This window comes from Stegastes partitus, unplaced genomic scaffold, assembly GCF_000690725.1.
Source record: "Stegastes partitus isolate 25-593 unplaced genomic scaffold, Stegastes_partitus-1.0.2 Scaffold134, whole genome shotgun sequence".
In the NCBI taxonomy this organism is placed as follows: Eukaryota; Metazoa; Chordata; class Actinopteri; family Pomacentridae; genus Stegastes; species Stegastes partitus.
Window position 1 is genome coordinate 244,963 of NW_007577865.1, and position 27,888 is coordinate 272,850.

A 27,888-nucleotide genomic window follows, 5' to 3' on the forward strand; every position below is an offset into this window, starting at 1 on the left:
AATGTAAATTTGAACAAGCAGAAATACAATTTTGCTATCCTGTTCCAGCACTGTGGAGCAACCATAGCTACATTTAACAACATTTTCCAGCAGTGTCTGAGTGGCTTCGCTATTGTCAGAACGTTTCCAGTAGCAAGCTCTTCTCTACATCGAGTAGCATAGTCACACAACCAAACTGGAAGATGTAATAGGAACTTGAATCATCTGTCATTTCTCGCAACTGTGATCTCTAAAATGTGTTTCTTCTTTGTGCTGAGGTGGTATCAGTAGCCCTGCTTCTTTAGTAACTGGAGAAATCTTGACTTTCTTTACCTGAAGCACAAGGTGCTCTTGAGCAAGCAGCAGCGTCTCAGTGGCCAGCAGAGGAAGACAAGTTTAACTGGACAGCTCCCAATGGCCAACAGATGGAGACTGTGGCTGTACTGTGCAGCTCCCAGGTGTGAATTTGTGCAGCTGTACGAATGTGAAACAGGCTGTTGCTGGAAAAGAACACAGTGCTTGGTTTACTTTCCCTGGAAGACGCAGGTTAATGTTAGGTAGAAGTGAAAAAAAAAAAAAGTATGTGTGTGGTCTCATTGCTTGACCATATGCAGGAAGTCCTTCAGGTGTGTCATAAGTAAATGTTAATTTATGTTGTCCTGTCATAAGCTTGGTGGGATAGACACAGGGAGACAGACAGGAAAAAAATGTGGCTGGTAGTTGTTATGGTCAGATGTTCCCTATCTCAGCCGGAGCTCTCTACCCTGCAGAGAGAGTTCTCTACCCTGCAGAGAGGAGATGGACACTAATGAAAAAAGTTGGACAGCAGACAGCACTCTGCTCTGTTGTTTTGCACAAATACACTGTTATTCAGGGGTCTGTTCCTTGGCCTCGGTTATATAAATTGCTCTTTGATTTATTCAAGATTTAATTTGACGCTTATTGCAAAGAATATTTCAAAGACAAAATGAAAAAAATGTCCACTGCACTTAACTTTGGGTAAGAATTGGAATCTGTTATCGTTTGATATATGACAGAATTGGAGAGATCAGCGTAACTTGTTGACTTTGATGTTAACACGCTTTTATGAATTGTGTCTCTGGATCTGATCTGCTTTTGTGCAGATTTATTTATTTTATTTTTTTTGCATGAGGCTTATGTAAATAAAGACTTCTGTTGTTCAGATACTGAAAACAAAATTCTGAAGTCACAGCATGTGTGTACTTCAATGCAGAGAGGTAACTCCTGAGTGAATTTTGCCAGAGTTCCTGTCTATAAGCTCCTGACCCTCCACTAAAAACAACATGAACAGTCAATACACAGGAGGCTGGAGTGTCGTAAAAACTGGGCCCAGCGGACTAACAGTAGTGTAGGTCTTCTGGAAAGGTCCTGACCTCGGCTTGTTGAAAATGCTTGTGTGAGTGAGCGCTTTGACATGCCGGCATGCATGTGTGCATCTGCGTACCTGGATCCCAACTCGCAGCGTTCTCAGGCAGAGAGAGAATTAATGTGAGGATGACATTTCGCTGGCATTTGTGGAGCACTGAAGCATTTTTATGTTTGGGATCTGGGTTTTTGATATTCCCCTTTCCCCCGTCTCTCCCAGCTCTTGGCCAGGTATTCAGATTGTGGGACCCTATATGTGTGCAGCTGCTGCTGCTGCTGGCCAGTACGGGGCCAGAGGTTTCTGAAGCCAGCTGCTGTCACGACACAAATTTGTTGTCGAGAGCCAGTTCTGGAGCGATGGCCAGGTACACTGCAGATTCTGGCATCACAATAAAGAAATGGGAGCGGGAAGGGGGAAGATGGAGAGGGAGCGAGAAAGGCGAGGGTGGAGAGGGAGTGATGGGGTGCAGGGGGACATCATGTCCATTTATCCTCAGACACATGTCCAGGATTTGCTAACATTTTTTGGTTAGTTAATCCTGGACAGTACACTCGTGTGCAAAGAGCTCCAGGCAACTCCCTGAAAGAACTATTCCGTTCCAGCCTTGTTTGATGCTTAATGCACCGTGTGCATGCGAATCTCATGCATGGTGTTGTTATTTTAGATCAAGTTTTATTGTGTTCATGTTTTACTCACCAATAAAGACTCTGCTGCAATGTTTCCCAGAACAGTGAATGTGGATCTACATCTGAATGGGGCCGATTTGAAATCCGTCTCACGATGATCCACTGATGTTGCCAACCTTATGCCTGCCTTATGCTTCCTATACTTTTGAATGTGTGCCAGAGCATGCATGCTCATTTGCTAAGCCCTTAGTCACTGTTGCCTCACCTGTCAAGCTTTCCATTCTTGCACAGCAAATCGCGTGTGCAGTTTAGAAAGATCCCCATGGTGGATTTATCAGAATTCTTAGTAATTTTTAAATCAGTGGATGCTTGATTTCCAGCTGCGGTTGACAAAAGCAGCTTCTTTATTTCAGCCCATGACAGGTGATTTTTGCAGCTGAAACGCCAGGTGTCAAAAGCAGCCCTCTAACTAACTTTATGTTGTGATCAGAGGTCTTGTTAAACATTTGAAAAGGTTTTGCGGAAAACAAACCCTCCTATATTAGCGAGTGTTGCTCTGACTCATAAATGCATATAAAGGTGGATAAACCCACCTGTCAGCTTAGTTATGCCTAATTTTAAGCTCGAATACAAATTATTTGGGTAAATTATACAAAACTTCACCTCCCCATACAGTCATGATTTGGGATCGTAGACACAAAGGCCAAAACCGTTTTTTGTTTGGAGATCTGTGGGGATTGACTCGCCTTTGCAGCCAGCATCAAGTGACCATTCAAGGAACTGCAGGACAGTTTGTGGCACGTCCGTGATGACTTCACTTTTCAGCCTTGGAGGTTGCTTCTGGCTCTTGCTATAGCTGCATGCACATTGCCTTAACATTGCTTGACAGACATTTAATACCTAGATACAGTTGCTAAGCTATGATTATACTATTGCTGTTCAGGGAAATAGCTGTCCAAATAGTCAGATCAGTCAAGGTACTAACCCGGCAGACGCATGCTTCTCCAAATTGAATTTTTGAAGTAGATGTATTTGCCATATGCAAATACATCTACTTGGAGTTTTGTTGCGGGTGACTGGTCAGCAGCGTGTCCTCGTATGCTCCTGCACCAAAGCAATTAAAGTGACTTTCGTGAGGGCAGGTATCCACTCTTAACACTGCATCCATCAAAATCTGAACAACTGTTTAGATTGTAAATGATTTGTATTTACTTTATTTCAACATGCAACATTGTTCAGAAAATATTAGCGGGTTCAAAGTAACTGACTTGTCAACAATAATATTGAAAATGGATGCACATCCACAGTTTTACATCATGACACTGCTAGTGCTGACGCTGCTGTTGATTCACACAGTGTTCTTCTTGCCCGCAAACTTCGTTAATTCATAACCAGAGTTTTCACTTCAATCATGTAGAGCCATTTATTTTTTGCCAGGTTGGCTGTAGTCTTCCATTGAGGCATCCTCTGAGTCTCAGAAGTCGAAGAGCCAACTCTTTAGTGGTCAACTTTCTGTCACTTGTAATTGCACAGCTTCGGGTGATGGATACTGCACACAGCCTCGGCTGAACTCAGCTTCAGTAATGTAGTGAGAGCAGGGTTTCCCTGAAGCATTTTAAATCTTAAACCTTATTTAGTCAGGCAATGTGCCTGAGAAAACATCTTCTTATTTACAGTACAACGCATGCACTGGGGGAGGGATTGCATTAGGGGGAGGATTACCCACATGCGGGGATCTTGGCTGCTGAACAACACCTTTGGAGCAATTTAGAGGTGAAGTGCCTCATTTAATGATACATTGACAGTGGTGTATGGGACAATGGGGATTAGTGCGTTGTTGTTTCATCCATCTAGATCTTTCCCAGCTGAAAGCCGACGTCTTACGGTCACAAGCTCACCTGTCTATCCTTCAGGCTGTTGGAACAGTGCAGGCATCACCGAGCCAAACCTGAATTGCATTTTTAATGAGCAATTATATAAACGATATTTCTAATGGAAAAAAAGTGCCTTTAAAGCTTTTAACATTTAGGGATGATTAAGTAATATTAATAAACATGGCTCCACAGCTGATCTTGATCATAACCCTTAACTTCTTGACTGAGGTAAAGGTTAAATGATGTCTTAGTAATTTTAACAAAGTTAGTGCCACAGCTGAAATCGATCAATCACATAAAACCTTAACCCCCTTGCTCAAGAAAAACAACATGAAGCAATAATCCATTACGTTATAATAATCAAAAAACACTTAAATCCAAAACGTTGCCTATACGAGATGAAAGAAAACAAGACTTCACCAACAATGTTGTGCATGATTCATACATTTACCAGAATGCATTTTTAGAAATATGAAGTAATCTGACCTAATGCTGTACTTACACACGAGTGCGAGGAGCCATACACAGAGAAACACAGTCCCACACAGCCAGATTTTTTGTTTTATTTTTTTTATCAAGCACGTGTGACGCCCCAGAAAACCGTAGGAGACTCAACTAAAAGCCTAAACTGTCTGGCTTGCAGGCGTTGAACAGTTGGTGAGACCCCACTGCACAGCTCTCAGACCCAGTAGGGCCTAATGGTGATAGGTGCAAAAGGTTTCCAGCTATGAAAGCAAAGGAGAAAAATGACATGTGACATCACCGCAGCCGAGGAAAAACAAACTCGGCTTCACACATCAAAGTGCCTCTGGGGTAATTTATCACAGGCACAGAGAGAATGATGTGGGAATGGTGAGCTGTGGGGGCGCAGCGGTTTGAAGTACCCTGACCAATTCAAACAATTACGATCTGAAGTTATGTTCGGGGCAGAAATGGATGCTGATGGACTGAAGCAAACTGTTGTCTACCGACGAGACGCCTTATGCTGAACAGCACAAGTTCCTAAACCTCCTCTCATAAGACTAATTTGCTAATCGCATCAAGCAGAAATGATTAGGGGTCGACAGCTTTTTGGCCTGGTCGATTATCAGCTCCAATATTCAGCGTTTTTTCTGATTTAGAGCTAGATTATAAAATGAATTAGTTTAAAAATGTGCTGCTTTGGTTGTGGTGCAGCCTCCTCTCTCTGTCTGTAGTCACTCAGGGATCTTTAGCAATGACCCACCAACTGCATTATCTGATTGTCTGGTTATACGAGGTGTGTCAGAAAAGTTTCAGGACTGGTGTCACAAAAGATGTATTTCAAATACAAACTACGAACTGCAAGATTTCCCCTTCGAAGCAATCCCCCTGGAGTCTTACACACTTCCCCAGCCTTCTCTGCCACGCCACCATGCACTCCTGGAAGGATTCTTCCAGGATCCTCTGCAGCTCCGTGGTCACAGCCATCTTGATGTCGTCCACGTCTTCAAAGCGGGTCCCCTTGATGACCCCCTTGAGCTTTGGGAAGAGGAAACAATCCCATGGAGCCCAGTGGGGCGAGTTGGCACGGCAATGTTCTTCTCAGCCATGAACTGTCGGATGCTCAGGGCATTGTGAGCAGGCGCGTCGTCATGGTGAAGCAGCCACGACTTGTCCTGCCACAACTCTCGCCTCTTCTCTCGCACTGAACGAAGCAAAGGGCGCAGGACGTGCTGGTTGATCGTTTGAAGGGGAAAACTTGTCGTTTGTAGTTTGGGTCATCCTGTTAGCTAGAAAGGGTAGGTTAAATTTGTACACCATACTCAAAGTCTAAAGCAACCTTATGGTATATTTAGCTGCTTACCATCAGTAAACAGGTAGTTTCTGCAAGTGTTTGCCTGAAGCATCATAACCATTATTTAAGATAAACTAAGCTAAGCTAAGATAGAACTCAGTTAATCTCGAAGGCAATTCTCGTACCCAACATTATAGCTTAAGAATAACAGGAATACTGCAGCGGTAAATAGAATAGCAGTAAGATAAAAGTATAATGCAATAGAAAAAAAGAAAAATAAGCAAACTAAAGTAAAGCCACAATAGAAAAGTAAGAATAAATCCTGGAAAATATGCTGATGTAATAAAATAATATTGCACACGATAATTAAATATTGCAAACAATGCTGAAACTGATATTGCACAAGATATTGATGCTATTTTTCAGTGTTAAATGTCCCACGTGTGAGTTGTTCTTCCTGCAGAAGAGTTATACAGTTTAATGGTCAGTGGTAGACTACCTCTTTTTTCAGATCCACTTACTTCCACACATTATTTTCCACATTGCATTAACATTCAGCTGTTAAGTCTATAAACTACAGCATGTTTTCTCTTTGTTCCATTTCTGCAGGGCTTATATGAGTGTGAAAGAGCTAAAAGAGGAACTACAACTGAGTGGCACAGACACGCTCAATGTTTTCTTTGCCAGCAACTCGGTGCGTGAAGAGTTGGCAGGCGCTGCGACCTGGCCCTGGGCAAAGGAGGCTCTCACACACCAAGGTGAGTTGATTTACAGCCAAGCTATATTACATATGTTGTCCATGTTTCTTGCTTCTGTCTTTTACTGTCCTGATTAATTTCTCCAGTTTTGTTTCTTCCTCCCATTCTCCTCAATTTTCAGTTTTGCAATTTTTATTCTTTTTGTTAATTTGTGCTTCACTCACAATCTCCTTTTTTTTTTCATTTTAGTTATTATTTAATCTTTTTCTTTACTTTTCATCCTTTGCTTTCTGCTTTGACCATATACAAATGACGGGGAGAACAATTGGAGCTGGCGGAGATTTTTCTGGCACATTGCCTCTTTCCTCTTCCAATCATCAGGCCCCTTTCCACTGGAAAATGATAATTAACTCAACAACAACCAGACAAACAAAGGGCATTGTGGGCATTGTACCAGTGTTGCCACCCATGCTCATTTGCCAGCCGTTCTGTACTCATTCATGCACTTTTTAAACTTCATGTGCAACGAAGGAAGTGGAGACAAAAATAGGAGACATATGGAGTAGATATATCTCTAGAGGATGCAAATAAGAAGAAAACTAGTTCACAATGGCTACTTGCAACAACAATAAAATCTATAAAGTGTAATATCCACACACAAAAAGTATAGTACACAAGGACAAAGAAGACTTGTTAAGTAAATCTTGGGAATCTGTTCTGTAAACTATCATTCAGAAAATTAAATTGGTCAAAAATGAGTTTCCTATGGAAGTCCTGAAGCATGTGAGGAGCAGAGTAAGTGAATGCAGTTTTTCCTAATTCTGTTGGATATCCAAGGAAATACATACCTGTGGCTTATTTTGATAACCCATATTTGTAAGTCCTAAAAAAAACTGATATGTTCAATTGTAGTTTATTTAGGATTTGTATTTAAAAAAGTCAAAAGCTCAAAAGTGTTATTCCCTGCAAGTGGTGTGTGACATCCAGTCTACCTTCTCATTCACAGACGATGCGATGATGAATGCTGACGGCACATCCTAATTAAGAATGAGGGAAAAAAAACAAGTCAAAAAACACCTTTTCTCATTCTCAGCATGCATTTCTGATCTTGATTTGGCATCTATCGGCATTTTCCAGTGCTGGCATCAGAGACTATATAAAATAGATGGCTACAGTGACCTGTCAATCACAAGGTAGCCCCGCCCTAAAACATACCCTGCTGTGGTGTGTATTTTACTCTAAATGGAACCGTAGCTTATAAAATGAACATAATGCTTTATTTCAAAAGTCCTAAAACTAGCAGTTACCACCATAAAATCATTATGAAAATGTTTACTGAGGTAACAAATTAAGAGAGAAGTAGAACCATTTTGTCAAAGACTTCTCACAATTTGATTTCTGTTTTGCAACCAGAGGATTTTCCTCCTGCTGGCTGTTAGAAAGAATGCAGGTTTAAGGTAAATCTGCATTGGCTTCACTTTTCAGTCCATCTTTGTGGGATAGATACCTATACTTGGAGGGAACCAGACTCTTCTAGGGCTTAGAGTGTGTCAGAAAAGGACTGGTGTCACAGAAGATATACTTCAAATCCAAACTACAAACTACAAGTTTTCCCCTTCCAAGTCATCCGCCTGGAGTCCAAAACACTTCCCCAGCCTTCTCTGCCACGCTGCCATGCTGGAAGGATTCTTCCAGGATCCTCCACAGCTCCGTCGTCACAGCCATCTTGATGTTGTCCACGTCTTCAAAACGGGGCACCTTGATGACCCCCTTGAGCTTGGGGAAGAGGAAGAGAATCCAACAGAGCCAGGTGGGGTGAGCAGGGAGGTTGCTCCAGCACGGAGATGTTCTTCTCAGCCAGGAACTATGGGATGCTCAGGGCATTGTGAGCAGACACGCTGTCATGGTGAAGCAGCTACGACTTGTCCTGCCACAACCTGTTCTCGCGCACTGAACGAAGCAAACGGCGCAGGATCTCTTTGTAGACGTGCTTGTTGATCATCTGAAGGGGAAAGCTCGTAGTTTGGGTTTGAAATATATCTTTTGTGACACCAGTCCTGGAACCTTTCTGACACACCTTGTACACTCTATGGCCAGCATACACAGTAAGCCCTAGAATATGGTTACCTCAAAGTATAGGTATCTATACCACAAAATATCAGGCTGTTTGTATTATAATAAGGGTTTCTTACTTACTGCCACACTGGTATAAATAAAGTGAAGACTGAGTATGTCAAAGAACTACTACATTCAGTCATGGAAGTCTGGTCATGCTGCACAAGTTAGTGATGAAAAAAACAAATGAAACAATGGATTAGGACTAATACCTCATATTACTTACTGTTGATTGTACTTCAGGATTCATTACTTTAATTTATTTCATGTAGTTACATTTTTTTTTGCCTGCTGCTCAGAATAAATATGCAATTACATGATTTAATTTTAGTATCACTTTAAGCTCTGGTAACTTCTGTGACGCATTTGCTGTTTAGAAATATAACAGATTAAAATGGTTATTGAGAAATCAAAAACATAACTGGTTGATTCAATAAAAAAATAACTCTTGCCCTGTAGGCAAAAACACTGCTCAAGTTTTATGTCCACAACACACAATCAAATTGGCTGACACAGATAATTTCATCTGTCTCCCAGAGAAATGCTCACACAGCATAATAGCAGCAAAACAACAACTGTGCTGCTGAGCAAAAAGTTAATATTCTCACCAGCACTGAGCAGGCGAATAATTGTTGTCAAAATTGATTCTGAAGAGTGGACGCAGAGAAGAATATTTGTACAGATTTTTTTTTATTTTTTATTCTTTTTTTTGTGTGTGTGTGTTTTGAATTTCTATGCAGATGTGAACATTTAAAAGAGTTTTTTTTTAGAGGAGGAACAGCTCTTTGCCAAACCATATTTATTTAAAGTTGTTTATTTTAATGCATTTGAATAATGGACGGGCTGCACATCCTAAAAGTGCACTGAACAGCTCCTTGTGATTACAGGATGTATAAAGTATATACATTAAAATTGGTTTTATTGCATCTAGCAGAGGGATATATTCTAGCGTTTGTTCTGAAACATTCGATGTTGTTGCCTCAGAAACAAAAGCAACTGATTATGTAATTGTCCATGCTATTCTTGTGTAGATTTGCGGGATTGAGGTAGCTATTAATTGTCAGAGTTGTTGTGATATTTGTGTATTAAACAGTTGAACTCAGTTCTCTCCTAAATGTCCCACACATGACATGTATTTCAGTTGCACAGCATCTGTCCCTGTTTAAAAACAAGTTAGCGGATGACAACTTGTCTCCGGAGGCCCTGTTGTTTAGTGTCTACGTATTTAATGTCTTCATTGCTCCGTTCGCTTCACCACTGAACATACTGTTTCTAATTAGACAAACCAATAACTCTTGTCTGTCACGATTATCTGCATGCTGCAAGAAACCTGCGTCCCCACTTAGAGGCCATTTTAGTTGTAGCCCCCAGACCAAGGCTGATTTTAAAAGTGCTAGCTTTTGCATACTTTCTCGTGGATTTGGATTTTTATTTTGTCCAATTTTGCAATGAAATGGTATTATTTTAATGGTACAAATTGTTTTGTTTTTTTCTCTTTAAAGCCACATTTGGATCTGCATTAAAATTCACAGTGACATACGGTGCTTCTTTAGGTACATTATCAAAAATGGCCAAAAATGTGTCATCTTGACCTGTTATAACATTTAAAAAAATGAACTTCCTGCCCCTGTAACCACTCAAAAAGTGTTTTTCCCCGATGAAAGTCTTATTGTTCTCCAAAAGCAAGATGGGATGAGAAGCAGTCGACCACAGTGAAGAAGCCTGAGCACAATGACATCTAAAATTATTTATAGCCACCTTACTGAATCCTGTTTTGGGTTAAAGTATGAAAGGTTTACATGAATTTGAACTGTGGTACCCTGTTTCTCATCTTATTTTGCTTCAAATGCCAGCCTGTAGCAGAGTTGGAAAACGAAAACATAGCTGGTCGTTAGAATCTAGACTTTGACCACGAAGCCAAATCTTTTGGCAAATCAGCTGATTTGTTTGGTGCCAAATCGGTTGATTTGTTTGGTGCTCCTGGAATCTAATCAAAAAACAGTCTCCCACTGATGATGGATCTGGTGGTTCATCGTGATCTCATGTTTTCAGATACAGAACTCAGTTTGGATCAAGCCTTGATTTTAGAGGGCAGTTAATATTATTTATTGTTTTGCCAAAGGGCACCAGTTCTCATGTCAAAATCACAAATCATCAGATCCTTGAACGGAAAAGCAATCTTCACCATCTTTATTACAAATACGTTTTCTCGCTTTTTTCCTGTCCTCAGGTGGGATGGTCCTGAACCCAGCCTACTTTGGGACGATGGGCCATCACAACACCATGATCCATGAGATGGGACACATATTTGGACTGTACCATGTCTTCAAGGGGGTGAGCGAGCGGGACTCCTGTGATGACCCATGTCAGGTAGGACTGCTTTTGGTGATGAATATTCCTGATTGGAAAATCCTCCATAAAGTTGTATTTGTTACCTACATTTGTTCAAAAAGAAAATAAGACGAGGTTTTCTGGGTAACATGTACCTGGATGGGGATTGTTGCTGCACTGTGTTCATGTGGTGTTTCATACTCTCATATGTCTTTGTCATGTCCATTTACAGGAGACCACGCCGTCCATGGAAACAGGAGATCTGTGCGCTGACACTGCCCCAACGCCAAAATCCAAAGTCTGCCACGACCCTGGAGCTGTCAACGACACCTGTGGAGTCACCACCTATCAGGACACCCCGTATAGCAATTACATGAGTTACACAGGTACAGTGAATGGACGCTTTCTTCTTGTCTTGGTGTTGGGAAAAATAAATGGCAGATAAGCCAGTTATACACCATAGCAGAACATACACAGAACATTAGAATAGTTGTGATGGAGAACATAAAATAGATATACTCTGTAATTAGAAATATTACATTTTGTTCGAGGCAAAATTCAGAAGGAAAACAAACACTTAGATTTTGGTTTAGGAATCCCACCATTTACCTTCTGACATCTGTTGTACAAAGCCACACATAAAGGACTTTGGATAATAACTACAATGCCTCAACTATAGACACTGACAAGTTTACTATTGGCTCACTTTAGTGTTGTAATGTCCTTTCCATATAAAAAATGATAGTATAAATAGTTATCATAATATTTTAGTCATAAAGCCATGTTTAATGTTCAATAGGAGACTAAAAGTCTCTGATTATGTCTAAACATCCTGTCTATCACTGTATCTTTAAAGCACAGTGAGAGGATTGTTTTAGTCATTTCCATCCAAAGTAACTCTTAACTATTGGAGCTGAATCTTGCCTGATGTACTCAGACTCAGGTTCTCTTAAAGTTCATTAAGGACATTGCTGTTTAGGCATGTTTTTTTTTTTTACACCTCCTCTCAGCAGATGCCTGCAGTACACTTAATTATTTCCAACTGTGTGTATTAGCACTGCAGTTAAATAAAATCGAGTGTTTGAACGTAATCCACAAAGATTAATTGGACTTTTCTCTAATTGCACCACATCAGATGACAACTGCACCAACCATTTCACACCAAACCAAGTGGCCAGGATGCACTGTTACCTGGACTTGGTCTACCAGAAGTGGATGACGGACCTTCAGCCGGCCCCGATCCCTCTGGCTCCCATAGTGACTGACCAGAGCACAGATTCTGTGTCGATCTACTGGCTCCCCCCTATAAGGGGGGCACTTTATCAAAGGTACGTCTGCATGGGGTCTCAATGGGATTTCTATATCTCTGTCAGAATCACACCAGATTGAGTTTTGCCCGTTGTCTGCATTTATGTTGGATCATTTTTTCTTTATGAATGGACAGAGAATTGGTGCCACAAGAACAACAAGGATACTATTATTAGAATCCAACAGTGCACTATTAACACATGATTGCAGTTGTCATGAGTGACAGCACTGCCAGCAATGTGTTGCTCTTGTTATCTTCAGAATGGCTTCATGGAACATAATTCAGTTCCCAGATTTTTGTACTTTAGTCTTTCAGAGACTTGAACCTGATGTGCATGAATGTGTCACCAGTACGTTGCTTCCAACTGGACTAAACAATAGATCAGCAGTTATAAACTTGCTGTTTATCAGTGCAATGTATATGATTTTTAACGTGTAACTTGTAATGTCCTCACTGGTGATTTAAAACATTTTCTGGCTGCTATCAAGAACAGTCAGTGGAGTTAATATCTGGTTTTACCCTCCAGAAACTGTTTAATTTTTTGTATTTACCAATGAATCATGGCCACCTGATCACAAACACTTGTTAAAAATAAGCAGTCATGTCATACTTAGAGATTTTATGGTTTGACAAAGATTACTTGTGTAAATAAATGATACAAACAATTGGCCAATGGATTATGAAATTCTCAACATATAAAACTGGTTGCATCGCCAAATTTGGACAAAAGGCTGCATTTCTTAACCTTATTTGGAGTGTTTAAAAATGACATAGACCTTGTTGGCTTACTGTAATGCATTTAGTTATTGTTGTGACTATAGCCTCAAATAACCTCCTCACACAAGCCAACAAACTGAGGGTCAGTTTTTCACCCTCAACTACAACTCCGTTTTCTTGCTTTGTCCATCAAGAGTAAAATTAAAAGCAGGCTAGTCCAACATTATTTAGCTCTGCTCTGGAAAATACATCTTGCCTTAATGAGCAGTTTGCCTGTTTCTGTTTGTCCTAGCACCTCATTCCACCAGTCTGGTATCAATTGTGGCGACTGTGAGAAAGATGGCGTCTTCCACCAGTACGCCTCTGAGGCCACCTCGCCTCGCATCTGTGATACGTCAGGCTACTGGACACCTGAAGAGGCAATTGGTAAGTCAAAAAAAAATGTGTATATGTGTGTCTAAAAGAGACAAAACCCCGGACAGTGTTTCATAACCGCAGCCTTTTACTTTTTGGAGTAACTATATATAAAATAGATACTCGACTGGTCATATCTCTGCTTCAGATCAGTGTGTATATATGAACGGAACTGAGGTTTGCACAAAGCAGACTATAAATGTTTGAGATTCCCATTATGAAAAAGGGTGTTTTTACTGATATAGACATTATTATTATCCCACTATTGGAATTTAAGAGTATAACCAATGGCACTTTGACCTGAATATTGGTCGTGGTAATGTTGATCTTGCTCATCTTTTCTCCTCAAAGCTACAGGTCACTAATTTGAATGCTTCCCTTCATACCTTTTTTCTCTGTCAGTAGGTATTGAGGGGGAAGAGTATGGTGGTTTCAGGTTTGAGTTGCAGTTCTGTCTCTTGTTTCCACCGACACACACACACAAACACACACATGTCTCTTCCCTGTAAATTTTAGGTGCGTGCAAGGCTAATGGCTCCTGGAAGAGGAAAAAGCAGAAAATCATTAAATGATAATTGCCCTCAGCTACAGACCTCTCTCTGTGTCTGTCTTGTTTTAGCCAAAGCGAGAACAAGGATTATTAGGGTAAGCGTCTACTTTGGGTAATGTTTGGGTGCTGTTCAAACATTGAACCTCCATCATAAACCAAAGAGAGTGTATCCTGTAGCACTGTACTTTGAAACATTACGCGTCATGTAGGCACATGGTCCTGGTTATTCCAGTCATAATTTTCTGGAGGAGCACAGTTTCCTTTGACATGACATATAGAGTGAGGAGAAAGAAACAAGAAAGAAAACGGAACACAAGGAAGCAAACAAGACGGGAAAGAGAGAAGAAAAGATATAAGATTGAATGTACGAATACAATAACACTTTCCTTCTCTGCCGTGGAAACTCTACCCAAATATGTGGAAATCCTCTGCTGGAATTTATGCTTTGAAAACAAGCGGCGAGGAGGAACAGGGGGATTACGGCTCCCTCTTTCGCTGTGGGATCATAATGATGATAAAGAGTCAATTACAGTCTTACTCTAAACAGTGGTATGCACATAGCTGAGGAGACAGCCAGTCTGCTGGCTTCCCTGGCTCCCTTTTCACTCTGTCCCACTTCTAAAGACGATGATGCGTGGGTCACTTCGTCAGCCAGCGGAGATGGGCAATATCGCCTTCAGCAGGGAAAGGGAGAAGGGGAAATTGGACAAATTGAATGAGGATATCATAGCTGGCAAGTCAAAACATAAGTTTTAAGGCAAAACACTGCTGGCTGGAAGAGTTGGAAAAAAATGTCCATCTCCTCAAAATGTTGCCTGTGCCAGTATTGACTGGTTTTTTAGGCTGAGGAAAAACACCAAATTGTTTTTAAGCCTGTGCTCCTGTTGTGAGGGATTACATATTCTTTATACGCTGCATCAGGTTTTAAAGAGGGTTCTGTTTCAAAATGAGAAAAGTTTACAGTAAGCTTAAGGATCACGTCGTTAAATGAGCAGAGAAAAGAGATGAAAAGCTAACAGTCCGTACAAGCAGGTAAAGCAGCGTTTAAACTGATTGTATGAACAAATAATTAGAAGAATCTATAAATAATGCAGTGGAAGAACATATCAGAACATAATAATAAAACAGTGCAACAGTAGAATGAGTGCAGATCTTCAAGTGGCTACACAGGCAGTGTTGCACTCTTTTTAAAAAATATATATTTATCTATTATGGGTCTTTTTGCCGTTATTTAGAGCAGTAGAGATAGACAGGAAAGGGGGAAGAAGAATGGGGAAAGACCTGCAGCAAAGGGTCATGAGCGGGAGTCGAACCCCACGTTGGGGAACTAGGTGAGCTATAGGGGCGCCCGGCAGTGTTGCACTCTTACTGCAGACTGTATGCTGCAGGGCAGGGGTGCACACACTTTTTCTGGTTGCGATCTACTTAAAATGACCAAGTCAAAATGATCTACCTACTCTAAAAATGCTAAATATATATTCATTTATATATATATATACTGAGTACACTTTACACTATATACTTTGCATAACTACGTGAACCCTTATGGCTCAACACAATTCCGTACATTTTTGGTCATTACCTTCCTCTGATGACTTGCCCTGAATGGAATCAGCCAGGGTTGCATAGTCCGGACAGTAGCTGCTGGTAGCTGGCCTCAAGCAGACTTCTAAATGATCATCAGTCATGGTGGATTGGTATTTGGACTTAATCTTCATGTGGGAAACGGCTGACTCACATAAATAAGTGCAGCCAAATAATGCAGTCAAGGAGGCAGCACATTTCCTACTGTTTGGGTACTTTTCCCTCTGTGAGTAAGTTCCATTCCCATTCCGCGTGGAGGGGTACGTTTTTGGTTTCTTACTTGGTCCAGCTCCCCCACTCATTTTATACCCTTTCTTTAGTAGAACCAAATTGGAACTAGGTGATTAGCTCGCTGGAGTTTTGCAGTAGCTCGTGTGGTTGAGCGTGCATGTGTGGGGACCCGTGTGTTAGAAAACACAAGATCTCAGACTGGTTGCCCTGTACGTCAATCAAATGCCGTAGGAACTCTCATTCCAGGTAGTGGAGCTGCAGCGCTGGAGCTACACCTTTCACATTGCACACTCGTTGGATTCCTTACATTCTTTTAAAATATCATTTAGTGCAGCTTGAGATATCATAAAATCTCATAGATTTGTGATTGTCACAGATATTTGGTATGTTCACTGCAGCAAAGAAGTGATGTTTGGATGAACTTATGGGCTTATTACCAGATTCAGCAGCCCATATTGAAAGGCAATTTCTATAGCACAATTTAAGCACATTGGTAATGCAAAGTGCTTTACATAGGAGCAGATTAATTTATGTACAACCTTACAAGACCTCATAGAGTGATGGAGAGAAACCCAATAATTTCCCTGTGAGAAAACTCTTGGGGATAGTAGGGAGGAAAAACTCCCTTTTAATGGGACAAAACTTCAATAACACTTCAAAAAATAAACAATAAACTCTTTGAGAACAGGTGAGGTGAATAACCACAGAGCAGAAACATGCATCTTTAGAAATACCTGCATAAAGGTACATGGAGAGACAGGACGGAGAGGGAAGACACAAAGTAAGTGGCATGCCATAGTGGCATATAGATGCATGGGAAGTGAAAAAAAGATAAAAGAACACAGAAAAGTAGAATCCCCCCAAAAAATGAAAGTGCATTGAAACAGGTACACGAACACAGAAAATAAAAGATTAAAAAGGAAGAATGCATTAGATCAAAGCACACTGGAAGAAAGTAGATCTGAGTAGTAGCATCTGAGAACTGTTGGATTTTAGGTCTAGATTTGCAGCAGGCTTCATTTGCAGCACCTTTGATGTCATCAGGACGAGGTTGGTTCCAGAGCTGCTCCACCATGTTTCGTTCTGGCAGCGGCTCTCACTGGCAGATTTCTCTCCAGTGATCTGAGAGGTTTAGCAGGTGTGTACGGCTGAAACATATTTCAGAGGTATTTCGTCCTGCCCCATTTAGTGATTTCTTTTATTTAGTGATTTATTGCAGGGCAGCCTCAACAGTTGTGGCAGAATGAGCTTATCCTGTGCCAGAAAGGTATTTTCAGATTAACAACTCATCTTTACTACCCGCTGTGTTTGCCGTGCCAAATCCTGCCATAAGCTGGCAGACCGACTCCACAGTAAATCCACCTGTTCCACACAGACAGTCGCTCCAGTTCGATTGCAACATCGTCGATACTTTGCGCGTGCTGTCATTGCAGCTAGTAATTATTGTTGAAAATAAGATTAAACTTTAAAGATTTTACTAATATACAGAAGAGAATAGTTGGACCAACTTAAATGAATTGCGTCAACTGGTAACACACAGCTAATTAAAGTTTATCCGAATTAAGTTAACAAGTAATTTTAATGTCACTGGTTTTAGTTAGATCTGTATAAACCATTTAATTCTTTTCAAATGAAGTTTGCATTGCTTTCAGGGAAAGTCAACCTGAAGTTTTCTTTTTTTCCGAATTTGCTTCGCCCAAATGTGAAATGTAAAACATGATTTTCTCATTACACTTCTAGCTCTCTGTCCTTTTCTTTGCTGTCTAATCCTAAAATAACAACAATGCTAAATGACTAAACTTACTGACGTACTTTCACTGAAATTTAAACACTGCTTTAGGAGACAAAACATATTTTCAAGTTCATAGGATCCAGAAAAGTGAACAACTATCAACACGAAACATCACCAGAAAGCTAAATGAGAATTTTTCCTTCAACCACAGCTCAGCTACACTTTTTACAATGCATCTATTACTTCAGCAAAAATATGGTGACCTTTAAATAGCAATTTACAGCGTATAGTTCATTTATACGCTTATTTAGAGGCCAATCTTCACATCATTTATCTGCCTTTTTTTTTTTTGTCTGACAGTTTGGCCATTCGTTGTGCTTCCACACATGGGTGATCATAGCGGGTGCGAAATATGTAACACCTCTTTAACATGCTGATTTTATTTGGCTTTCACCCGGGACACAGCTGATAATAACTCCACCGTAATGTTATTCCATTGTGCTAATCACTAACGCTGTAACAATTAACAACTCATTTTGCCTGCTGTAATGATGCTGCTACTGAGTTTTTGAACGGGGGCCATGTTTAAGTAAGGGGAGGAATGACTCGTAACTTTCAAGACTGGAAAATTCAGCTCGCTGTTACAAATGAGCGTGCTGGTAGTTGGTAAAAGTAATGCTGGGAAATGTATTTTCAGTCAACAAATCATGTTGAGGAATAAGTCCACAAAAACTAAATTCAGAAAATACATCCGCACTGTAGCTAATATTTATCTGGACTAAACTAGAGTGCTTCATCTGACAGTTGCATCATCCTGGCAACATAAAGAAACATAAGGCAATGCATCTCTTCTCATCTGCGCCTCAACTCACACATTTCCAGGTTGAAATGACCAGTACTGTTCCAACTTTGGCTGAAAATTGTGTAATAAATTTAGAAATCCATTGTTTGTACGAGGATGCTCAACAAAAAGTTTGCAGGTTGTTCAATAGGTCAACTTAATACCATGTTTTGCCTGTAAATATTTTGACATGTATCCATTTTAATCAGTGTGACAGAGACATAGTAATTCTGAATTATCTGACTGACTGCCCACTGATACGCAGATGAATGTGTACTAGGCTTCAGTTGCTTCGGTTTAACTTGCACAAATTCTCACAGTTTCAGTGGGAAAAGAATGCACACAAAGTGAAAATAATAGACAGTGCTTCAGACAAAACAAGTAGCCTATATGTGTGTGTGTGTGTGTGTGTACGTTAACAGACAATGGATCGTTTTAATTCCCAGCACAACACTTTTCCTAGATCTTTATGCAGTAGAGGGATTCAGAGCGCTCCAGTGTGCATTCTCACACCAGTTAATAATGAATGGAGAAATATCAGGATAATCTCAGATTCAATCAGTAACTGGTTTTTCTATTTTACAGAGTCTGCTGTATCCTGTTTTTAATCATTACAGTCTGCGTATACACAGTGTGGTCCCAGATTTAGGGTTAGGATACAGTTATTGACAGCCAGAACATGTGTGTCTGTCTGCTGCTGTTGTTGACGATCCCAGGACCACCCGATGTGGAGCAGCCCTGCGATCCCAGTCTCCAGGCATGGAGTCCTGAGCTCAGCCTTTACGACACCAACGTGACGTCACCGTGTCCTGACACCGAAGGCTGCACCCTCACACTGAGATTCCTGCATCCCATCGTTCCGCACGCACTCACCCTCTGGGTCACCTACGTCTCTTCAAGTAAGCCTCACTCCATAGCGAATGTATTTGTATGTTAGACATGTCTTTTAGTGCTACAAACGCCAGGCACATAAAAGAGCAATGGTGGTGTGCAGGATGCAGACAGGAATTAAACTGAAAAGGTGGAGCATTAGACTTAGAAACACTTGTGGTGTCATCTTAGAAATTCCGGAAAGGAAACCATTAGGTTTAATAAGGAATTCAGGCTTATTTAACCAACCCTAACTCTGTAGGAATAGAAATAAGTGCTGATATGTGTTAGTTGGAGATGTGGTGCATTACTGTCCAGGACTGTAAGAAAATCCCATGCATTTGGAAATCATGAAAAAATAAAAGGTTTGCGTGATTTGCGCAAACAGCGATCAAGCAATGTGTGGTGAGGGTTACTAAGATATGCATACATGGCAAGTGATGCAAATATTAGTCATTGATATTCAGCCAAGACATACAGAGACACGAAGACGCAGATATTTTTTTGTCTCTCAATAATTGTATAGTACTTATGCTTTGGGTTTCTTTGACAGCAAGTATACATTAGCTCTGCTATTTAACATAAAACAAAGCTGCAGTTTGTGTCTTTTTCTTTCTTTATACAAAAGTGATAGCTAAACATTTTAAAATCAAACCAAATAATATTTAAAAGAACTACAGAATTAATGGATAACACATCCAATCTTTTCCTACCCCCTCTTAGACAACCCAGCCATAGCCAACATCGAGCTGATTACAGACGCGGGGAAAAGCATTAACCTCGGACCGCAGCACGTCTTCTGTGACATGCCCCTCACCATGCGCCTCGACACCCACAACGTTGCCATCGCTGCCATAAAGCTGTGCACCTTCGATGAGAAAATGGAGATCGATGCGGCCATGTTGTCGTCTGGCCCTGGCAGCCCTCTGTGCTCCGGCTGCCAGCCTCTGCTGTTCCGCATTCAGCGTCAGCCGGCTTTCACCAGTAAAGCCCCCTCACCTCAGACCCAGCAGACGTTCACAGACAGGTAAAAGCCAAATGTTGTCAGGTATTTGTAGAGGCACTGATACATTCACACTCACGTCAGTAAAACGAGTACAATTTTACAGTGTTGTTTTTTGATAGAAATTTCATTGACCCTTAAAGGTCACAATGTAAGTAGTTCAATATTGACCTTAACAGGAGAATTAACACACCCAAGCTCCTGAGTTTGGTTTTCTCTCAGATATAGATGAGCATCTATATTAAGGAGGCACTTCTAATGCCACACACACACACTGCACTGTCAGACATCAGCAACTCAGAGCAAAATTCAACAGAGGTTAAAAAATAAAACGTTATTTTAGGGCAGCATGGAGTACAGATTTCACAGCATACCTCTGTGTGTGTGTGTGTGTGTGTGTCCTCAGATCTACTAATCCACAGATATCTGTCTCTTAAAAGTGTTTGGGTCTGGTTCTGTTTGAAAAGCTCTGAACACAAATGTTTCCAACATGGGGATGCCGAGTGTGGCTACTGATCCAAATCTGTTTCAGCAACCATATACTTAATCAAAAACTTGCTGAAGTTTCAGGGCTATGTTGAATCAGTTTGTATCCTGTCTCATATTGTGGGGTGTCCAAATGATTACTGGAATCCAAATGTAAAGCTGCAAGCCAGTTTTTTTTTTCTGTGTGTGTTTTTTAAAATCTCACCAACAGGAACCCCCTGAAATATCCCAAATGTCTCTCCTCTAATACTTTTTTTTTTTTTTTAAACACAAAAAAAGCTGATAAGTACCTGCCAGCATGTGACAGATGAGTCACATGATTGAAGATCATTTGGGGCAGATTTCAAAAGTAGGGGCACTCTGACTTTCTGAAAAGCTGTTGCTGTTTTACAGAGGAGGGCGGATGTTAGGTGGACACAGCTTCAAAAACAGTTTATTTTTCAGGGAACACGTCTCCTATGTTACACAAGCTGTGTCTAAGTGCAAAAAGATGTAAGAACCAGTGGGAATTGAGTTATGTGGGACTGAGGAGGGCAGAGAGGGGTTGATGCGAGGAGACGAAAGTGTTTGAGAGCAATGAGTTTGGAAAAGAAGGGAGAGGGAACGAGGGAGGGTGGGATAATGGAGAGTAGAGAAGATGAAAAAGAAGAGGAGAGAGCAGGAGAGACGAGGGGAGGCATACAGACACAAAAGAGAGGTGTAGATAAAACCGAGGATTAAGCGAAAGAGCTTAAAGTGGAGGACACTGTTGGTGAGGGGGTAGGAGATGACAGCACAGCAGAGGTGAAGCAAAGTATTTTTCATTTTTTGAATATGAACCAAATGTAAGCAACAGAGGCCATAAACACCAGCGACTGCTTGGATCAGGTCCTTAACCGTTTCCTCCTGCTGAACTTGCATCATGGTCAGCACAAACTGCCTGAGAAAAAACATAGAGTGAACGAGTGCAGAAAAAAAACAACAGCTTCAAACCACAACATTAATATCCAGTGTGATGCTTGAGACTACAACGTTATACATGTGTTCATTAAAGGAACCAACACAAATCTGAGAAGAAGATCATCTTGGCTTCAGTGAGGATGTGTTGTCATCAGTTTATGTTTTATCAGATCTACTGTAGTACACAAGGCATATTGTCCAACCATGAGTAAAGTCTGTTCCAAACAATCTGCCTTGAAGTTTGTTTCCTCACTGATATCGGTTTCCCCATACTTAAACTTTAACCTAAGCTTAAGTCTAACCTCAACTAGTTGTTTTTTTGTAGTGCCTAAAGCTTCTGCGTGCAATATTCAGAACCACTGGATGTCGGTAGATCACCAGCATCTCAGATCACACCTAACCTTTTTTTTTTTTTTTACAACCAGAAAGGTTGTGTATATGAGCGATAGATATTTAGCTACAACCGTGGTTCATGAATGGACTGGAGCAGATCTGTGTGTGGAAACAGACACAAAAAGACTGGAGACACAAAGGTGTAGCAGAGGAGAGCCTCAAAACAGCAGTAGACTCTCATGGTCAGCTAAAACCAAGCACATGCACATAAATTAGGTAAATAACAGATTAAATATTAGCTGAACACATTTACTTTTCATATGTGGTGTTAGAGGACACTTTATGTCTGTTTATAAGTGTGGGAAGAACCAGCAGTTTCAAAGGGAGGGGCTCATATGCACTAACATATATGCATGGTCAAACTAACAATGCAGAGGAGTTTGAGTTTCAACACACATAAAGCACGACTCTGCTAAGGATGCCATTACACCACTATGTCTTAACACAACAGATTTGCAGCTACGTAAACGCATTATTTATGTTCAAAACCTTGCATATTGCACCTTTAACCTGACTCCAGCCTTACCCTAATCCCAGACAGCTATCTGTTGTCTAAAGCAAAAACTAACTTACGCCCAAACAATAAAAAAAAAAAGCTAGAGAGCGAAGTTCAAACTCTGTCTCCATTTCACCTCCGCCCAGCTGTACAATCAAAGTGGGTGTGAATAATAGGGAAGCTATTCAAAAATCCAGCAAGTGCTCGTCAAATGGTCGAACAGCATCTGTGTCCACAGTGTTCTAACATTTGAATGGGTGAACTACATTTGACCAGTTTTTTTTGTTTTTTCTTAGAAATTGACAATTCTGCCTATTTAATGCAATATTAACCAGGTTTATAGGGGAGAGGAAGTGTGCAGGATTTGAATGTCTCCCTCAAGTTCTCTCTTTCATTCTTTACAGAACTTTTTCTATCATGACTTAAACAACTGTGCAACACGATGAGTAAAACATGTCCCATAAATGGATTGTCTCCTCTCTCCATTATGTCAGCCCAGCTTTGGAGTGTGACCATTTGGAACAACAGTAAATGCCTTTTGCTTCGAAAAGGTTGCGAAATCTTTGTACAGAGCAGCTAATTTAGCATAACCCAGCCTTAAAGTATTACTTGTGTTGCCTTGTCACATTGTGCCTTTTATCATTTGCACCAAGTGTTAAGTCTAATGAGCAATTGTAGATCTTACAAATCAGTGCAAATGCAATTGTTTCTGTGTTCATTATGTGTTAAAAGAAGTATCCCAGTGTCATCTACATTTACTAAGTTTGTTACAAAAACGTTGCTTTGCCATTTTTAAAAAAATTGAATTGTTGTTTAAGAGAGATCTATACATGGAAACAGGAAGCAGAAGCACAAAGATAAACTACATACTTATCAAGTGTCATAATTATCATAATATTGTGTATCATTAAGGTAGAATCATGAGAGTCCTCTGAGAGTGGAGAGGAAGAGGGAGAATACATTACGACAGAAGGGAGGAGGATATCGCCAAATATAGACACCGTACAGATAAACAAGGAAGGGGGGAATTTGTCATATTCTTCAGTTCCTCTCTGATACATAATTAATAAAGGAAATTTCTAGAGTCTGGAGAAATTGGACACACTTTAGAAACCATGGTGGTGTGCTCCCCCTGGTTAACTTTCACACCAGGCGGATACAAGAGAAGTAGAATTTGCACTAGGAAAACAGGGAGGAGGCTCTTTTTATAGACACAGCCCACCATAACAGATCAATAGTCCTGACATTGGAGCCAAGATATTGGCACAAACACTCCCTGCAATGGGGCTCTAAGGTCACTGGATAGTGAAAGGTTACAGATAGAAGCCACTGTGAGTGATTTCCCCTTTTTTTCTGCAATACCATGGCCCCTGTTTGGAGAATCCATCAGGATAAATGCAGAATTAATTTGTCGGGGGTCAGAATAAACACGGTGCTCACCTCCAGTACAGTCTCACAGCCAGACTGATATCCATGGGACTGTGTCATCGTTGGAGAGCAATCTGGCTGCCCCTCAATCACAAATGTCTTTGGCGTGAAACAGCAATAGTACAAACACTAAATAGTGTCAGTGGGAGAACTTTTTTTGAGGAAACAGCTGCATAGATTCGTTATCGTATCTTTTCAACAATTCATCAAACGAACCAAGCAGTCCTGCCTTAATGCACAATTCAAATCTTGCTCAAACTTGCCATTTTCAGCATGTACGCGGCTGCTCAGTTGGGATTGTTTCCCACAGTGAAGGAGATTTTGAAATGGTAATATACAAATAACGCAACGGAGGGGAGAGAGCCACGTGGAAATGACAGGCTTTTACCCACACTCCACATCCGGTGGGTCAGACTACCTCCTATACAGCACAAAGCAAGCAATAATGTTTTCAAGACAATTAGGTCAGCGTGCAGCAAACTGGAACAAATACTCACAATATTCCTGTTTTTTCAAACATCAGATGAGTCACTAGGGTTGGTCAAGAAGCCTATAAAGATTATATAATCAGTTTGTACCACAGAGCACGAAAGATCGTGTTTACTGCTCCTCTGAAGAACACAACAAACTTACATAATTTTATTATGCCAAAAAATGTGAATTTTACTCATTTCTCCTCTCTGTTCTGATCCCCTTCAGCTCTGTTACGCATGGAGTGAAGTACCAGTATACAGTACAGGTGGAAGCAGAAGGTCTCCTCAGCGACCCATCCCCACCTCTCGTCTACACACATGGGCAGCCCTACTGTGGGGATGGTCTCATACAGAGGTCTGTGCAGTTTACTGTGTACACACATGACGTGACTAGTTTCTGGCTGATAATGGAAAAGGTATAAGAAATGAAGGCGATGTTGACGATGGTCCTCTCTCTGTAGGACAGAAGAGTGTGACGATAGTAATCTGCTGGACGGTGACGGCTGCTCGAAGAAATGCCACAAGGAGGTCGGCTTCAATTGTAATGGTGAGTCTCATTCACTCCACTGCAGAAAAAAACAAGTCTCTGGTCCATGTTGAGTTTACACACAGTTTTAATGCTGAAAGCATGTCAAACAGTGGGGGTTCTTTCAAAACAATGGCAACACTTTTTTATTGTCATACATCAAACCCGCCAACTCTGGCCTCTGTCTTACTTGAAAAACATGAATACCATATAAACTTTTGGTGTAAAAGAGCCGTCACTAAATGGCTCGAAATCTCTCATTTGTGCACGCAGCGGCATTAAGAAAAAGAACTCAAGCCAATCAAATTTAATTTACAAGACATAAAAGCTTCTGGCTTGAATGGATTCCACAAACCATTAATGTAACATCACAGCAACATAAGAGAAAACAGATGAGCTGAAGGGTAAGAAGTAAGGTTTTGGTTTGCTAAGTCACAAGTCTTTCTTAAGAAAAGTGTTTTAACATCAGGCTGGCAAAGAAACACCAGAAAAACACTTCCGCGGTAAAGTACACTGTTCAGTCTCAGAACATATGTCAGGCATGCTTCTTTAGTAATTTCATTTTGGCCTTTGTAAGATTTCAGGCTTGGGAATATTGATAAATGTTGTTTATTGATTGTTATCAAAGATTGTGTTGTGGTTTTAGATTGGACACTAGCAAAGATCAGCTTATAATAGCAGCTGTGTTTTGGCCATGTTTCATTTGATTTGATATCCTTTCTCAAAAGAAAGTAATAAGTTTATTATCAAGTCACATCTTCTTCACTTGGCCAGCTTTCTCAAGTCCGATTAAAAGTCTTTTCTGCTAACGTTTGTTGTACAGTCACCAAATAGTCAAGTGATTGGAGGCCACCTCGTAGTTCTGTCTGCCACAAGCAAATCCTGAAAGGGGTGAGGAGTGGGGAGTTAGTGCAGTTCATTATGTCTCATCCTTTGTTGGCAATGTTGTTTTTTTTTTTCACCTAACAGGAAGCTCAGTATGAGGAAAAAGCCCCTGTGGTTAGGGTTTAGGGCAGGTTAACCTTTGGTGAGGTTTAGACAAAAATGCAGAATTTGTTCTTAGAAAAAAACAACCAAAGATTTATGGTAAGATGAAACCTTCAGAAACACTTAATTGTGGCTCAGTGAGTCATGTGGCTGCCAGAAAACAACTTGGTGAATGTTTAAGAATTACTTCCTCATACAGATTCACCTGTACAGGCTTTCAAACTTCTACATTTTGAAATTCCCGCTTGTCCTTTCTTTAATTTTTTTTTCTCAAGTTTGCAATGGCTCTTAACTTTGCCATTTTCTATACAGAATAACAGTCTGACTTAAATGAATAAGCATTCTCTTCTAAACATCAAAACAAGTTCTTGTATTTTAAACAGTCAGTATTTTTTTATAGATCCCAGGAATACCGAAGTGCCACAACATTAAAATCACTGACAACATTGATAATCTCGTTACAGTGGCACCTGGCAAGGGGGCGGATATATTGGGTAACAAGTCAGCAGTCAGTTTTTGAAGTAGATGTACTAGAAGCATAAAAAACTGGCAAATTTGACTCGAAGAAGCAGCAAATGCACATTCAAATAACATTTTCTTAGGTGCAGGACAAAAAGCAGCAAGTCAGAAAATGTTCTCTACACTTTCAGGCTCCAAATAAGTAATTCTCTTCAAATCTTCTATGCTTTAAAAGGAAATTAAACTTGTTATTTGGAGCCCAAAGTTTGCAGACATTTGTCTGACCTGCAGCTGTGATGTCTGGAAGCATCTCCAAAATGGAGCGCAGTGTCCCTTGTATCCAGTGGTTAGTACCTACCAAAAGGACAGCTTGATAAAGCAGGAACAGGGGAGCGAAGGCTGGCCTTTGTGGTCTGATACCACAGAAGAGCTACTGTTGCACAAACTGCTGGAAACCCCTAATGCAGTCCATGATAGGAAGGTGTCAGAACTCATAGTGCATCCCAGCTCTCTGTGTAGCTGCAATCCAGTCATAGTTCCCATACCGACTCCCGCCCAGTGCCTACAATGGGCATGTGAGCATCAGACCTGGAACACTTAGCCATGGAGGAAGGTGGTCTGGTCTGATGACTCACGTTTTTTTTGCATCAAGTATATAGCTTGGTGTGTGTGCATTGTTTACCTGGCCGACAAAAGATGGTGGCAAGATGCTCCACGACCCCCCCAATGTGAAGATGACTTATGTTCATAATATAAATAATAATAAACTTGAACTGGGAAAAGTAGACGTTGCTTTGGCATGTACCACCTAAACATTGTTCCAAACCACGTACACCCCTTCATGGCAACAGTATTCGCTGATGCCAGTGGCCACTTTTTGCTTCCTGTCACACTGCAAACACTGTTCAGGAATGGCTTTAGGAACATGACAAAGAGATCAATGTGTTGACTTGGCCTCCAAATTCCCCAGATCTCATTCCAATCAAGCATCTGCTGCTCTTGCTCTTCGTTCCTGATACCACAGGAGTTCTTGGGGAGTCCACAACATGGGTCAGAGCTGTTGTTGCTGCACAAAGAGGACCGACACAGTATTCAGCAGGCGGTTTTAATGCTGTGGCTTATCGGTGTAACATTTTTACACACAAGACCAGGGGCCAATAGATGCTCTGTTAACCCTGGGCCAGGTGGTTAAAAAGCAGTATAAAGTACCAGAAATATGCAGCATAACATGACAAAAGACAAACAAAGAAGCCACAGAGAGTGCCCCCATCGTTTGTAATCCCACCACAGGACAACAACACTTTGTGTCTGCACCCTGCCCAGTCTGAAGCACGCAGACAGGCCACAACAGAAGCCTCTCGACACAACATGGAAGGGAGTTTACCCAAAACGCTCCATTGTAAGCAGACGGCTGAAGCCCGTGCCTCTGTCAACATGTGTTTTTTGGTCTTGATATTAGGTAAACACATTGAAAACACGAAAGAGTCAGAGAACATGACCCCCGCATCATTTCATGATTTCACAGTCGTCATACATTTACTGGCACACGATGAATATTGTGTTGCAAGAGGACCTCTTACACATTAGACATTTAGCACGTTCATGTGTCTCTGTTTCTCATTGAGCAACTCGGTCCATATAAGAGCAGGCATTAGCCTCTGTGACACAAGAAATCAGCTCTACT

At 40.8% G+C, this 27,888-nt stretch overlaps 1 protein-coding gene across 1 annotated transcript in view; it reads left to right on the plus strand.

The window, feature by feature from the left end:
- The window catches only part of pappa2 (pappalysin 2), an 83,483-nt gene that overhangs the window by 12,588 nt on the left and 43,007 nt on the right, over positions 1 to 27,888 (plus strand). Inside the window, exons 5-13 of the mRNA XM_008278849.1 lie at positions 6,232 to 6,380; positions 10,666 to 10,805; positions 10,999 to 11,152; positions 11,902 to 12,094; positions 13,085 to 13,218; positions 18,861 to 19,043; positions 19,738 to 20,041; positions 24,459 to 24,587; positions 24,694 to 24,779. Of these exons, the coding sequence (XP_008277071.1) occupies positions 6,232 to 6,380; positions 10,666 to 10,805; positions 10,999 to 11,152; positions 11,902 to 12,094; positions 13,085 to 13,218; positions 18,861 to 19,043; positions 19,738 to 20,041; positions 24,459 to 24,587; positions 24,694 to 24,779 (1,472 nt within the window). The remainder of the gene's footprint in view (positions 1 to 6,231; positions 6,381 to 10,665; positions 10,806 to 10,998; positions 11,153 to 11,901; positions 12,095 to 13,084; positions 13,219 to 18,860; positions 19,044 to 19,737; positions 20,042 to 24,458; positions 24,588 to 24,693; positions 24,780 to 27,888) is intronic.